Source organism: Astatotilapia calliptera, chromosome 16 (assembly GCF_900246225.1).
Source record: "Astatotilapia calliptera chromosome 16, fAstCal1.2, whole genome shotgun sequence".
Classification (NCBI taxonomy): Eukaryota; Metazoa; Chordata; class Actinopteri; order Cichliformes; family Cichlidae; genus Astatotilapia; species Astatotilapia calliptera.
Window position 1 is genome coordinate 26134775 of NC_039317.1, and position 17159 is coordinate 26151933.

Sequence of the window (17159 nt, forward strand, 5' to 3'; positions counted from 1 at the left end):
ATGAGACTTTTTCAGATAAATAAAGGCAAATATTGCAAACTACACAAAAGGCAGCCGCTAAAGCATTTAAGTTTCAAAATAGAACAAACGAAACAGACTAAATTGTCAGTTCCACTTAGAAACAAAATATTAATTCTAAAAATAAATCTTAGTTTGTTTTACAGAAGAATAGACAAAACTGACTACCTTTTGTCAATATCAAATAAACTGAGAACTAAAAGGAAATTCTCAATCTCTCCTTGTTGTATAGCTTAGCTTTTCAAACAGTTTTAACAGTTACTTTAGTCTGACAAAAGCCGAATGACGAATTAGCGCTTCCAGTCAGAGACTGAGGCTACGTCCACACGTACACGGGTATTTTTGAAAACGGAGATTTTCCGTTTTCGTTTTAAAAAATAATCCCATCCACACATAAAGGCAGAAATGAAGGAAAACGCTGCTATGAACATGCCAAAGCAGCAGGTGGCGCTAGATTCCTAACCGTGCAGAAATGTTGGCCAATCAGAAGTCTAGAAGCCTCGGTGGGAAAAAGTAAACAAAGCTGGGGCATAGAAGCAGAACCGAGTCGAATGTGTGGAGGGACAGTAACTGTGTGTATATGTAAGCATTTAAACACTGCGGAGAGTAGAATTAACAGTAACAGTATTGTAGAAATTCATTTCACCGAAACAATAACGTGGCGCACAGTGTGACGCATGCACCAGTTTATTGTATTTCCAGACTTGCTTTCGGCACAATTTACAGTGCACGCTACTCTGTTTTTTGTCAGACTTGAAATAGCCGAAATACCTTCACACTACGGAACTTCTATGGCTCTTCCGTTCGACAATCTCTTCGGCATTGGTACCATCATCTATTTTCTCTTCGGTCACGCTCGGTTGATTTTTCTAGTCGGCACACTCATTTCCTCCATTATGCGCTGGCTGCTTCCCAAACAAACACACGTGCGGCTTGGCACTTGTGCTGTACGTAACAAGTCACGCGACGTGACGCTGCGGCTGTGATTGGTTCGGCTCTGCGCTACTGAATTTGGATTGGCTGACCTTTTTTTTTTTTAATTTTTTAAAAAATTTTTTTTTTAGAGGACAAGAGCGGCGAGGTCTATCGCGATAGCTTAATTTCTCTATCGAGTAAAAGTTATATCGCGATACATATCGTTATCGTTCTATCGCCCAGCTCTATATTCTCAATTAGCATTAGCAAGGTAATAAAGACTGTCCGCCCTGAGAAAATAAGTCATTTGTGCCAGCTTCTGTTACATCCTATTGTTTTATTGTTTTAAAAGTTAGACCTCTAGCAGCTGTGCAAATAAGTGGATGTTTACATTAATATCATAACTTTTAGACCTGGGAAGTCAGATTTTGTAGGGAGTGACGCAACTCTCAAGCTAAGGGCGTTCCCCTGGTAAAGTCAGAAAAGCAAACAACAACCGGATTTGTTTTGCTTTAGCAAGGTGGAGCCAGTCATGCAACACTAGCAACACAGTGCAGGGCTTTTAAAAAAAAATTATTTAACACCATTGAGATTCTATTCTATCTTCATAGATAGAATCTGATCAATTCTCTGCATATGGCTTATTTAGTAAGTAGCAAAGTATCAAACAGTTGCAGTTCAGATTAAAATGTTTTACGGTTTTACTGATCTTTGTGCTCATAGCAGCAATCCTGGATCTTTGAGTCTGGGTTGCTGGGGCTCCTCTGACTTTCCAAGTTGAAAATCTCCCTTGAAATAGCTTTCCTGTTTAAAATCTTACCTGGTAACTCAGTTAAACTGATAACTCAGATTCAAATGGAAGGCACTAATAGAGAGGAGCCATCCTTAATAGTGCCATCTACGCCCAGACCTCTGGATGTGAACACAAGAGCCCCACCCACCTTCTGTCTGTGAGCGGCAGCCAATCACAAGAAGGTTGGCTTCCCACTTTTGAACCATAAACTCTACAAAGTTACTCTAGAATACTGCAAGTAAATAAATATGGAGCTGGAAATGAGCATATACTGTAGGCTCCTTTTAATTAATGGTCTCCTAGTCAAAACTTGTGTGTGTTTGTGCTTCTACCACCACCCTACCTCCCAGTATGTTGCGCTATGTCTGTGTTGCTTTAACAGCTGGTGTCTATGGTCCTTAAATAGGCATTAAAAATCAGTTATTGCAGGTTTTAAACTGTAACCGAGAAGCTGAAAAACATGCCCCCGAACCTTTGAACCACTCAAGCTGTTTCTCTTTCACTGGCTTTCAAGTTGACCTTTATTGTCTTCATAAATCTACAGATAAATAAATAAATGTAAGAGAAGATTAACACCATGGTGACATGGAAGGTCATCATTTACTGTGAGAAAAACTGCTTTTTTTCCTTCTGCACACAGTGAATCTGTTACAATTTTCAACACTCAGTATTAAAAACAAAAGCTTCTTATCCCTGAAATGGATCAGTGACATGAATATTGCCTTCTGTTAAACATTCAGTAAACTTTATGTCTTCTCATAAAAGACAGACAGATTTTTATATGATTCTGTATGTGTGACAGAACTCTTATAGGCCTTTCTGTTCAAGGTAAAAGGCTAAAAGGTGATACTACAAATGGTTTCTAAATGGGTATCTGTGCTGTAGATGGCAGTCTGGTGATTGTAATTGCAAAGTTCTCATTGAGACTGTGTCATGGGAGGTTAGCACTTCAAAATTACAAATTGCAACAAAAAGGCTGTGATTAAACAGTCAGCATTTGAACCATAGAAGGGTCATAAATGTTATTCCACTTATCCAATATTTGATGAAACATGGAGGTCAATGCATTTGACTGATTATTGATTCACAAATTGGAGATATGTGTGTTTCACAAGAGACCTTTGTGACTTAGCTCTGAGTTTGAGTTAATGTATATTTATATATAATATATGTGTACATATATATAAAAAAAACCTGGACAAAGCTGGACTGAATGATAGCACAGAGGCACTAATCATGGCAGCACACGAACAAGCCCAAAGCACAAGATCCATAAAAGCCGGGCACACCAGGTGCAGGCTGCGTGAAGATGCCTGTGAGATAATCCTGCTCATAGCAGCAGGGTGCAATAGAATAGAATAGAATGTCCCTTTATTGTCATTGTACATGTAAAATGAATTTGTGGGTGCTCCACACCAGCTGTCCCAAAATAAAATATAATTAGCAGACAGCAGGAATTAAATAGCAAACAGGAGAAATATAAACGATCAAGGTGCATATAGACAAAAGAAGAGAAATATATACGAAAACAACAGAAAGGCACACATTAGAGAACACGATGCTAACAGGCAGGGCATACATGGAATGCTATAACCAAGTGTCTGGCATAGTATTAAGGAACATCTGTGCCAAGTATGACCTAGAAGTCCTGAGGTGAAAATGGGATACGCCCCCTAGGGTGGTTGAGAATGAACAAGCTAGGATCAAGTTTCCAGGCCTGGTAGAGGATAGAAGACCGAAGGATAAAGACTCCCCACATCACCGATTTTATATATATTTGTGTGTGTATATATATATATATATATTTGTGTATATATATATATATATATACACACAAATATATATATATATATATATATATATATATATATATATATATATATATATATATAATGTGTGTATATATATATATATATATATATAATGTGTATATATATATATATATATATATAATGTGTATATATATATATATATATATATATATATATAATGTGTATATATATATATATATATATATATAATGTGTATATATATATATATATATATATATATAATGTGTATATATATATATATATATATATATATATATATATATATATATAAAAAACACCCAGCACGCCCCTGCGGGCGGTTTATCCTTCAAGCTCGGGTCCTCTACCAGAGGCCTGGGAGCTTGAGGGTCCTGCGCAGTATCTTAGCTGTTCCCAGGACTGCGCTCTTCTGGACAGAGATTTCCGATGTTGTTCCCGGGATCTGCTGGAGCCACTCGCCTAGCTTGGGAGTCACCGCACCTAGTGCTCCGATTACCACGGGGACCACCGTTACCTTCACCCTCCACATCCTCTCGAGCTCTTCTCTGAGCCCTTGGTATTTCTCCAGCTTCTCGTGTTCCTTCTTCCTGATATTGCTGTCATTCGGAACCGCTACATCGATCACTACGGCCGCCTTCTTTTGTTTGTCTACCACCACTATGTCCGGTTGGTTAGCCACCACCATTTTGTCCGTCTGTATCTGGAAGTCCCACAGGATCTTAGCTCGGTCATTCTCCACCACCCTTGGGGGCATCTCCCATTTTGACCTCGGGACTTCCAGGTTGTACTCAGCACAGATGTTCCTGTACACTATGCCGGCCACTTGGTTATGGCGTTCCATGTATGCCTTGCCTGCTAGCATCTTGCACCCTGCTGTTATGTGCTGGATTGTCTCTGGGGCATCTTTACACAGCCTGCACCTGGGGTCTTGCCTGGTGTGATAGACCCCAGCCTCTATGGATCTTGTGCTCAGAGCTTGTTCTTGTGCTGCCATGATTAGTGCCTCTGTGCTGTCTTTCAGTCCAGCTTTGTCCAGCCACTGGTAGGATTTCTGGATATCAGCCACCTCCTCTATCTGCCGGTGGTACATACCGTGCAGGGGCCTGTCCTTCCATGATGGTTCCTCGTCTCCATCCTCTTTCTTGGGTTTCTGCTGCCTGAGGTATTCACTGAGCACTCGGTCAGTTGGGGCCATCTTCCCAATGTATTCTTGGATGTTCCTTGTCTCATCCTGGACTGTGGTGCTGACACTCACCAGTCCCCGGCCCCCTTCCTTCCGCTTAGCGTACAGCCTCAGGGTGCTGGACTTGGGGTGAAACCCTCCATGCATGGTAAGGAGCTTTCTTGTCTTTATGTCAGTGGCTTCTATCTCCTCCTTTGGCCAGCTTATTACCCCAGCAGGGTACCTGATCACGGGCAGGGCGTACGTGTTGATGGCCCGGATCTTGTTCTTACCATTCAGCTGACTCCTCAGGACTTGCCTGACCCTCTGCAGGTACTTGGTGGTTGCAGCCTTTCTAGCGGCCTCTTCATGGTTCCCATTTGCCTGCGGGATCCCCAGGTACTTGTAACTGTCCTCTATGTCTGCAATGTTGCCTTCTGGTAGTTCAATCCCCTCAGTTCTGACTACCTTCCTTCTCTTTGTTACCATCCGACTACACTTCTCCAGTCCGAACGACATTCCAATGTCATTGCTGTATAGCCTGGTAGTGTGGATCAGTGAATCGATGTCTCGTTCACTCTTGGCATACAGCTTGATGTCATCCATGTACAGGAGGTGGCTGACAACTGCTCCGTTCCGTAGCCGGTATCCGTAGCCAGTCTTGTTAATGATCTCACTGAGGGGGTTCAGGCCTATGCAGAACAGCAGTGGGGACAGAGCATCTCCTTGGTAGATCCCGCACTTGATGGTGACTTGTGCTATGGGCTTGGAGTTGGCCTCTAGTGTTGTACGCCACATCCCCATTGAGTTCCTGATGAAGGCTCTTAGGGTCCCATTGATCTTGTACAATTCTAGGCATTCCAGTATCCAGCTGTGGGGCATTGAGTCATAGGCCTTCTTGTAATCAATCCAGGCAGTGCACAGGTTGGTCAGTCTGGTCTTGCAGTCTCGGCTGATTGTTCTGTCTACCAGTAGCTGGTGTTTTGCACCTCTGGTATTCTTGCCAATTCCTTTCTGTGTCCCGCTCATGTATTGACCCATGTGCCTGTTCATCTTAGCCGATATGATGCCTGACAGGAGCTTCCATGTAGTACTGAGGCAGGTTATTGGTCGGTAGTTGGAGGGGACCGGTCCCTTCTTGGGGTCCTTGGGGATCAGGACCGTCCGGCCTTCAGTTAGCCATTCCGGGTGTCTTTCGTTAACTAGCAGCTGGTTCATTTGTGCTGCCAGACGCTCGTGGAGTGCAGTCAGCTTCTTCAGCCAGTAGGTGTGAACCATGTCGGGCCCTGGTGCTGTCCAACTCTTCATACTGGAGACTCTTTCTTGGATATCTGCCACTGTGATGGTTACTGGACCCTGTTCAGGGAGGTCGCTGTGGTCTGCCCTCAGATCCTCTAGCCACTGAGCATTGCCGTTATGGGTTGCATCCTTCTCCCATATGCTCTTCCAGTATTGCTCCGTCTCCAGCCTTGGTGGTGCTGTTCTCTTATTGTTCCCTTGCCACTGAGAGTACACCTTTGCTGGTTCTGTGGAGAACAGCTGGTTTATTCTCCTGCCTTCTATCTCTCTGGTGTACCTCCTCAAGCGGCTGGCCAAGGCTGTGAGTCTTTGCTTGGCAGTTTCCAAGGCCTCAGGTATGGACAGCTTGCTGTATTTCTTAGGCACCTTATTTGTCGCACCTTTCTGCAACTCCGTTAGTTGGCTAACCTCCCTCCGTGCTACTTTGATCTTGCCCTCTAGCCTCCTTCTCCATGGAGGGTACTGCCCCTTCAACTTGTAGCCAAGCATCTCACTGATCACTGCTGCCGTATTGTAGATCAGCTTGTTAGTGTCGGTAATCGTGGTTGTAGGTATTGCCCGTAGTGCTGCATTAACATCATCTAGCAGACCTTCTGAGGGTACTTCACGTAATCTTGGTAACCGGCTACGGGGGATCCAGGTTTCAAGCTTGGCCATGATCCTATTTTTCAGGTCAGTTCCTCTCGCACTCAACGATCCTTCTCCTATCGCACTTGGGGCTATGTACCCAATCTCGGGTGGGGGTGATGATATCTCCCCCCTGACCTGGCGTCCTGACTCCTCCTTGCCGTAGCATTTGTGTTGTACCTCGTCAATCTCTAGCTGTGAGAGCAGTCCCTTCTTTCGAATGTTGGAACACTGAGCTACTAGTTGTTTCGCCGTCATTGTGGATGTTGGGTATCGAAGAATCCATAGGTCCCTCATCCTATTCATGTAGCCCCTTCCGCCGGGGTTACTTGCGTAGTAGCATTCCAACAACGCCCTGTTTTCGTCCCTTGCCCACCGATGCCTTCTTGTTCCATTGGAACACATGTTTCTATATATATATATATATATATATATATATATATATATATATTTATATATATATATATATATATATTGTCTACAAATTATTTTGCCTCTTGATTGTTTTTCTATTAATTTGTTGTTTTTGAAACCATAACAGGGTAACTGTGGGCTACAGCGAATATATAAATTGTCCTAACCTTGTTCTTTATTTCCTTTCCTTTAGTGTTTTTAATCGTTTGTCCCATATTTTAGCACTGCACATTTTCTTTAATACATGACGCTCAAGTGCCTTTCACTGTTTCTCTCTTTAAATCAATTTTTCCCTGTAGCTTCCTCTGGGAAAATATGAGCTTTCCTGCAAAAAAACAAACAAAAAATGGCATTTTTCAGACATTTCCAACCAATTTTGAGATCATTTTCACCACCTTTGTCTCACAGCACACTGCATCAGTTACAAAGGTGCATTTTCTTCCCATACTAAAACCGTAATATGTCTTACCATAATGAAGTTGCAGAAAGGAGTGGTAGTTAACGTCAATCTTGGCCTGACGACAGGTCTGCTTGGCCAACACAAACTGCTAATGAGCGTCGTCTCTGCCTCTCTGCTGTTGCAACAGGAGGAAAATGCCACAGTTACCAGTGGAGGACAGGAGGATGGAGCAACAACGAGAGAACAGTATGGTGTCAGCGCTCAGACGGCGTCAATGTTACAGGTGAACAGTCGTTGGGTCTTCTGGCCACCTTAGATGGGTCAAACAGAATTGCTCCTGGGAAAACGCAGACATGTTCTTGTATAAATATAAATCATATTAATGCAGGCTGCAGCTAAAAGTGCCCCAGTTCTGTTTTTGTTCCCCCATGCTGAACTGAATCATTTTTCAATTCAGTCTGGATCACACGGATATGTGCTACAATATCAGATAATTTGATCGCTCAAAAAGAAATTTGTAAGCGTTGCCATGACAGTAAGTGAATCTGCTTTCATTCATCTAAGAAAGCTATTACACTGGTAATATTAGCAGAGGTGGCTTTAGCAGGTGGTTCAGAAATAAATTTAGATCATGATTTTCTTGTTGGTTCACGAGATAATTGGAAACGAGACGTTGGAAAAGATCTGAGAAGGCTCGATACAAAATCGGATACGATGTCTTTTTGCCTTTGTTAATCATTTGAGTTTATGATAATATACTGTCCATGGGTTACATCCTGTAACAATTATGATTAGCTATTTTACCCCCTCTCAAAAACATCTGATAGTACTTCACAGTCTTCCATTGGAACACATGTTTCTTTCACATGCGTATAAATACACACTCAGAGAAAAAGCATGGCTTTAGTATAGAGTTCTAGTTGAATTTAACACCTTATTTGATCTACCTAGTCTCAGTGGAGCCTCCATTGATTTCTGCCTCTTAACATAAGTAATCAATAAGCCAGACTCTGAGCTGCAAGGCTTTCAATCCATATAAATATAAACGTGCATTTGTATTTGTGGGAAGTAAAGCAGGCGTAGAGAACGAGAACAAAGGTAATGGTATTGGGGGAATGAAAGCTTTAGGCGAGCTTGATGTGCTGTAAATAGTGGTTGAATGTGATCTTATCACTGCTAGGAAGTGTTTTTGGCAAATATGAGCCCAGAAGGAATAACCTCCCTCTGCAAAGAAGGCAACAACCTCAGGCATTACTCTTTGATATTTTGACATGCAATTTTCCATGTTGGAATTAAAATGTTCACAGACTGATGGGGGGCTCTGATAGGCAACTAAGCCCATTAATCTGATGTGACAGTACATTAATTTAGCAATCAATAGGTAAAGGAACAGAAATAAGAACACACTGTCTTTCTCCAGGGGGATGTTTCCCACAAAAAAGGCCCACCACGCTAAGACACTGTCATCCTCCGTGCACAAAACCGTTCTCACACTGCACGCCGGTAAGACCATTGCACTTTGATCAGGCAGCTGTGATCTCTGTAATTCTCACTGTTTTTTTGGTTTTTTTGCCGTTTTATTTTTATTTTTTTGCTGCCCCCACGTTTTCGGTGGGGAGTTAAATGGATTTTGACAGATGACATTTTTAATTTGGCAGAACAGGCCATTAAAGAATAATCAGATTAATACCAATGAACGTGGGCTCCATGTCAGTTAGAGACTACACCTATGAGGTGGGGGGACTGCACACAAGCAGCATGAAAATGACAAATAATAGATTTAGCTTGAAGTTTTACTGCCCCTTAGAGTACCCCCGTGTTACTGCACCCACAAATGCAACGCTGTGAAATCACGTGTTGCATTTGTTTCAGGGTGCCTGTTTTTAGCCTGACGGGGCGCATTCTTATCCGTTTCCAGATCCGGGAAGCGGTGTAATCTACCCCCCGACGAGAACAATTTAGTGCTGGAAAAAGTAAACCTGTGTTTAGAGTGAGAAATATTTTGTTGAGTAAAACAGAACGGTCCAAATATGTGGCAGCCCATTTGTCAGCAGTGCTTTGCAGTAATTGGAAAGCAACAACTGCAGTCATCGTCAGCTCGCTGTAAATGATGTTCTTCTGGGCTTCTTTCCCCCTCATGCAGAGTGGAGTGTGTGGGTGTGAGAAGGGTTACACTGAGGTGATGACCACTCACGGTTTCTTGGACTACTGCACCAGAACTCCGGGGTTGGACAACAATAAGAAAGCAGATGTGAAAACTAACTCTGGCAGATTAAAACCTGGGCCGTCTAAGGCCAAAGACCGCTACAACGAGTGGACCCTACGACCTGTTGGCCCAGGTACTGAAATGGAAATCATGTGTGCAGACCAACCAGTACTGCTACGACCTTTGAACCTAACTTTGTTGCTCACCGGGACGGGGGAGGAATTTAGGTCCATGTTTTTACACGAATTCATTATATATTACAAGAAAGACAATGTTCAATAGACTTTAAATGCCTAAAACTGTAGTCAGGACTAGCCCTACTTATTTATTCTGAGCAGTGAGGAAAAAGTTCTAAAAGATATTCATAAAATAGATGTAGACTTACATATATTTAAAACTTTCTATTAAAAACTGCTTTCTGATTGCACAGATGGAAGAGTAAAGCTGTGGGTTTATGCCGTGACTGCTGTTGGATTCATCTTAATACTCTTCATTATAGCGTTATCGTTCCTGGTCTGGTATGTACCGTTTTCTACTCGGTGTTCAGTCTCAGAAACAAAAGATTCATTGTGGTTTGTGCGCATTCTGTATGAGAATGGAGAACATCAAGAAGGAAAGCAAGTGTCTTTCCTTGGACAGAACCCTGCCAAGTATGAGTTATAGTCTACTCTATACTTTGTCTGCTGTGTTGCTGTTATCAGATAATGGAATTCTTTGTAAGGACTGAAATCAAGTTGGGCTGCCTTGTGCTACTAAGCCACATGAACTCTTAGCTTTTCTTTCTTGTCTGTCCTTTTTTTTTTTTTTTCAGTAAGCCATCCAAAACCACTAAGACGTCTCCCCCACCGCAGAAGCCCTTGACCCTGGCCTATGATGGTGACATGGATATGTAACCAGGCTGCTATACCTCACAAGGACACGCTCGGCATCAGACAGCCTGCTGCCTGTGTTCAGATTGTTAGGAAGCACATCCGTCACTTACTGTTTGCTCGGTTTTTGCAATGTCTCAAATAGATCAGCGAATAGCAACGATCACACATGATTTGCTGCTGAAGGGTAACAAATCTCGCTAGAGCCACTCGCTTCCTCAAAGAAGAGGAACCAGAGCTGATCAAAGTGAAAAAATGAGACAAGGACCTCTAGTTTCTTTTCTTTTTTTAATGCTTGCAACATGAACACACAGTTGAAGCACTATTTAAAACCTGCGAAAGAAGATGAATGCACAGCTGTTGCTCTTGGAGGGGGGTTTTTTTGTTTTCTTTTTTGTGTGTGTCAAGTATCCGAGGGACATCCTGGTTGACTCGTCAGCAGTCGCTCGTGATATTCAAAGACCCACAGAGGTGGGAGTATTTGACTTTGTCTCATCAGTGGTGGATCTTTGTGAAAGGAAACGTCTCAAGCCTTTTGAGTAAACTAAAACAGCCTTTTTTTGAATTTTCGACAATAAACACGATGGTCTATGCACTACGTTAGTGCTGATTCCGTTTTCCTTTCCGATGACTTTTCTAGTGTTTTAATTGTAATGCAAGTTTTTGCTGTCAGATTGTGTTTTGTTGATGATGCCATATGTTGTGTATATGTGAAAACCAAATGCAGGCTTGCCTTGAGTTTAACGATACAATGATGCAGTAATTTCTCCTCCCTTATTCTCCCTGGATTCTCGACCACTGAGGACAAAAATGAGTAAGTAAGTCAGAGCGGAGTAATTTGTACAAAACCAAAAAACGTCCGAGTATTTTGGTGACGAGTGCGGTATCGCACATAATGCAAATTACAGTATGTAATACCAGTATGATAAAGACCATACCTCATATGCAGTGCTTAAAGGTTATTAGACCACCTGCCATTAAAAGAATAATACGAATAAATAAGTATTTATTAGGCAAATATAAAAAGAATTCATATTTTTAGATTTAAAAAATCAGAAATTAATGAAGCATAATATTCAACCACTAAAACTAATTTCTCTGTTCAGGAACACAAGGAAATAACTGTAATTTGACATTTTTATCAAAAAAATAACAAGCAGTTTGGGGTCTTTTTTATTGTTTTTTTTAACTAAATGTGAAAATTCGTGGATATCAATGATAATTATTTGTCAGCATATAACAAGTTTGCGCATACAGGTCGATTTAACTGTTACAGAAACATAAAATATTATTCTGGTAATTACCGTTACTGTGTAATTAAGCCAGTTGTGGTATGAACCTTTCTATGGGTTGTGGTCTAATAAATGTGTTAAGCACTTTTTCACTAAATGCAAAGCAAGAAAGGACTAAGCATCAAAACATACCGGAGCATAGAGAGGACGAATTATCCACTGGATTACACACAGTGCTTTAACAGAGCAGATGCGCTTTATTTATTTAAAAATTGTCATATTTTAGTGCTTTATTTTACATCCAAATACAAGGTCTTTTGTTGTTGTTGTTGTTTTTGTACCATGAGTACAGGGCTGAAGACATAAAAGATAGCAAATACCAAATATTTATGAGCACATAATTTAATAATCCGGCAGCTTCTTATTTATTTTCTTATTCTAGTCTTATTTTCTAGCCCTGTCTTTTTTAAAAAATATATATATTTCCACTCATAGCATCTTGGTAGATTCGAGACTTTTCACCTTCCTTTTGTGCAATATTCACACAGCCCAGTGGAGAATGAAGTTCCTGGTATTGGCTAATTTTGGCTCTGATCGGAGTTTATGCTGTTTCTCGTTCTGCCAAGACTAACTGGAGATTTGGTCTTGTGTTGTCCGATCTCCTCCTGAATGTATTTTATCGGGAACTCTTTAATCTTAACGGTTGTGCAAATACGGTTGTTACGTGACTGTATTCCAACAGCTGATTGTATGTAGGCATGCTAGATCCATTTTGGCAGAACGTTCTCCAAGTGGCCTTTGCAAAGATTCTGTTTTACAATTTACCGAACATTTCAGAATCGTTTAATTTAGACAGTGTTTCTAATATTTGGCCGATAAAGTGACACAAAGGAACATGTGGAAAATGATGACAAGGATAACGAATAAAAGTAAAGTGAAACCCCTTTCTGAAAACATGACATACTAATTATTTACTGTATTTAAAAGAAAAAAACAGCCTGATTTGATGAGACGTCTCTCTGGTTATGTCCCAGAAAACTAAAAGTATGTTCACCCATTGTTTACAGCATCATGCTGCTTGTGTTTTTATTGTGTGTACATGGAGAGCTGGACAAAAATGCAAATAAATTGTGAAACCATGTGAAATCAATGCACTGCTTTCTTTCCTCTTTGGTGCACCTTTTTAAATATTTTTTTGAGGGATGCTTTTGTTCTCCTGTGATCTCCATCGGCTCCTTGACTATCGAGTCCTGATAAATTCTAATTACTGATACAGGCTCAGAGGCAAAGCCTAGAATATATAAGCTGCTGATAAGATTCATCTTGCCCTCCAGTCAGATTCCCAGTCTGATAGTCCCGCAGGATGCACGCAGGTTGCGAAGGAAACAGTGTTTAAATCTTTTGTCTCATCTAATTCATTTATTTAAGACTGTCACTTTTGTTTAAGAGAAGGTTGAATTCAAATGCTTGTGTCACGGCCATCTGATCTGTGGCAAAGATGTGGGCCGATCTTGTCATGTTCTATTCATCTCATTTTAGTAGCTTTCAAGACATATTTGCACATTTCAGTGGATGCTTGTGAGCGGAATGAAAATGGTTAGTTTAATTAATTTTATTTATCTATCATATGAAAGCTGGCTGATTCTAATAAAATGCTGTATCCTGCAGTTTGTCAGGGCAGAGCAGAGCTTAATGAATGTTTAGCATCATCAGTGCTTAATGCTTTAAAATAATGGCCATTATAATGCTTATTATCATTTATTACTAATGTATTATGTGTGAATCTGCAGCCCAGAGGAGTGAAGCAGTTCTTAGAGATATCTAGTTTCTGATATGTTCAGCCTCTCTAAAATAAGTCTGTTAATGTTTTTTCCAGGGGAAAAAAAGTCTTTTTAGGATTTTATGAATGTATTAGGAATCGTCGGCCAGCAGACATTGAAACAAGAAGCCAGTTTCATTCAGATCGTGTTCATTACAGGTCTCTTGACCACCAGTATTCTCCATGCCTTTAGGATAATCCCATCAAGGTTTATATCAGGATCAGGATTTAATTGCATGAGACTCCTCTACAGTCAGTTTTAATCACCAGTGCTGCTGAAGCTGATAAATTATGACATTTCTTGAAGACTTAATACAAGGGCAGCTATCTTTGACTTCACTAAGTTATTTAGTTTGTAAGTTTAGGGGTTGGGGATGTTGGAGCTAGTCCAAAACTACTACTGCCTGATTCAGCTGTTTCACTGAAACTAACAATTAATCACTTACATTGTATAGATTTGTCTCGAGTGTGTTTTCAACCATGCTTTAATGTAGTGGCAGCAGAAAGTTAATGTTTTCACTTAACCCATGAAGATGTACCACTCCGTGTCCATCTACCTGCTACACTATGCTTTAGAACAAGAGTTATCAACATCACCTATGAACATTATCTGGATGCTCATTGTAAAGTTGCAACTGTGTAATAAACCAACTGTTTATTAATTAGTAAACATCCAGCCATCTATCTGTTTTCTTCCACATATCCAACGCAGGGTCAGTGTTAGGCTGGATCTCAGCTGTTGTGCCTCCCAAATAATTATTAACTGAAGGTAAATTGACAACTGATTAACCATTTATTATTATTATCATTATTATTTAATAATAGGGGTATTAAAGTGTACCCCTATGTTGTAGTGTGGTGTTTAATGTCAAAGCAAATGATTCAGTGAACAACCAAGTAAAAAGTTTCTCTACATTCCCCTAACTCAAAAGTGCATTTTATCCAGTACTTATAACTAAGTGAATGGCAAACTAAAGATTTCTTCTTTTTAGAGCCAATATATAAATCCTTGCACGGTAACACATTCAAGTGAAATGGTGGACACAAAAATGTCAGTGTTGTCATTGCGAACATGTTATTACTGACATTGCTATTTAGCTCAAAGGACCATTAAAAGCTAGATTGAAGAGATGAGCGGCTGACACTCTTTTTAACTATGACCTGGCATCGCGTGCTTCTGATAGTGTGGTGGTTAACACGTTCACTTGGCGAGTGAAAGGTTGAGTCCTGCCAGAGAAACAAATTCCCTTTGGGGTTGGAAGGGCATCCAGCTTTCAGCGTAAAACCCTGCCAGATCAAAAATGTGGAGCTACCTGCTGTGGTAACCCCCTTGTTGCAAGGGAGCAGCTGAAGGAAGCTTTTATCACAGAGCACAAAATGCACAATAGTGTGTGTCTTGCTGGGCCTTCTAGGGATAGAAAGACAGAGAAAGTGAGACAGACTAATAAATATTTGGTGCTGAATTTGACAGTTAGGCAGGCTGGGTATCTAATTAATCAAGAAGGAGAAGAGAAGGACTTCATGCCAGTCCACCCACTAATCTTCTGACTTCCATTTTTGGTGATTACATGAGCCAGCACACTGAGATCTTAGAGGGTGCAAAGGTGGAACACGGAGAACTGTGAGGTCAAAAAGATGAGCTGGTGCAAGCTTATGTAATTAATAAAAATCCTGGTTTCCACATGGAGTCTCTGAAATAAGGACAAATTGTTGTTATAAGGTCAGTGCTTTTCATTTTCGTCTGACAGCATTATTTGGTTCAAGATGAAATTTTAATCTTCCACAATGTTTTAAAAAATATTTAAAAAAAAGGATGCAAGACTTTCTTTTATGATGAACTGGAAAAATTATGAAGTACTGATTTAAATTCACCTCAGTCAGTGTTTAGAGGTAAATGATGTCAAGTAAACCCAGTGAAATGCAATGATTTCTTGGTACATTTGCAAACTGAGACACACAAACCAACAAAGTGATTAGGCTATGTGTGTCGGTAGGTGAAGGCACGATGCTCTCTGAGGAGCCAAGGTTGTAAAATATCACTGCTAAAATGAAACGATTACGTCATAAATGTCGCACTTTCTATCCTAGATCTCATTCATCTCACTACTGCAGCAGCACAGAAAGAAAAATCAACAAACTGACAATAAACACGCTTCTAATCTCATGCACAGTTATTATACTTGTGCTGAAGATGTGCCAATTATCCAACCTGAATTCATAAACAAGCCTTTTAAACTTCTACTAATTGATCACAACTAATACAAGACGATAAAAGAACCGAGGATATTAGCTGTGTTAGCGAGTGCACTTACACAACACAAGGATAGGCATTGTGTAAGCGAGCGTTGTGTAAGTGACACAATGATGTAAGTGACTCAACTGACACAATAAAGAAGGGCTTCTTTATTATTTTCTAATAAAAGGATTTCTTTTATTAGAAATCAAGTCAGTGCTTCTATCTTTCTTGACAAGTTGTTGATCTTAGCCTTGTTTAACTTATTTGTCTTGTTTTCCTATTTAAACACTCTTCATTTGAAGCCAGAGATGAAAAGGCATTTTTGTTGTCTTGTGAATGAGCTACAGTTTACAGGTGCTTTTTAAGGCCTAAAATAAAGATTTTTCCAAAGACTATGTGGCAGGTGAAGTACTGCTTTCATCATCCATTTAATAATGACAGTAATAATATGGTCTGCAAATGTTGGGATGGGTTGGGAGGATCCTAGCAACAGAACCTGCTGGGAGATACTGTTCCACCATTTTTTTCATTTTTATTTTATTTTTTTACATTTCACAAAAACTTTAATAAGAAATAATCAGACTGATCGAATCATCCAACAGAGTCAAATTACTCTGATAAATTGTAGACTTTCTGCAACACAATGTGCAATAAACTACACCACAAAAGCATGTTCTTCTTTGTCATATCAATCTGTACTTGAGCATATTCCCAATCAGCTTCATCAATATCTGCATAACTATAAATCTGTCCAAGGCCAAATATTTTTCATCAGTTTCATTTCAAAGTATATTCTTTCCCAGCTATAGTGTGAGTCTCATGACCAGAAGTTCAAGTGAGATTATACATGTGGGGAAAATGATATATGGCTGATTTCCAAACCCCAGCTTGTACAAAAGGTAGAATTCAGTGAGTGAATCTAAAGAGCACCATCACCTTAAAGATAAATTGATGTAACCTAGTAACAGTACTCTAGATGTAACCAGCAAACCACAAGGCATCACTGTAAACTTTTAACTAATCAGTATAACCCACACTAAACAGCCTGATGTTTCATCCAACCTATTCATGTAACACAAAACCAGCCCATTCATCCAGTCTCTTCTGCTTATCCCTATCCCAGCTACCATAGGGTGATAGGCAGGGTACATAACAGAAAGTAGAAAGAAACTTCAATTTGTGTTGCAAGACAAACACATAATTTAGCATAATTCAGCATATAGCTCCAATATCTAAATTTCTTATTCCTGAGCTGTTATCTCCATGGCATCACTGGAAGCAACGACAGGCTGCAGCACACAAAAAATTAAAGTCATTCAACAGTGATATGCTTAGCCTGCCTATCAGATTTAATTACT

The 17159-nt window shown here is 40.3% G+C and overlaps 1 protein-coding gene across 1 annotated transcript in view; it reads left to right on the forward strand.

Moving 5' to 3' along the window:
- LOC113007991 (thrombospondin type-1 domain-containing protein 7B-like) overlaps positions 1-12889 on the forward strand; it is a 28435-nt gene extending 15546 nt beyond the window's left edge. Inside the window, exons 9-13 of the mRNA XM_026145083.1 lie at positions 7627-7722; positions 8860-8942; positions 9583-9778; positions 10076-10163; positions 10457-12889. Coding sequence (XP_026000868.1) covers positions 7627-7722; positions 8860-8942; positions 9583-9778; positions 10076-10163; positions 10457-10538 — 545 coding nt within the window. The 3' untranslated portion in view covers positions 10539-12889. The remainder of the gene's footprint in view (positions 1-7626; positions 7723-8859; positions 8943-9582; positions 9779-10075; positions 10164-10456) is intronic.
- Positions 12890-17159: the final 4270 nt, after the last annotated feature.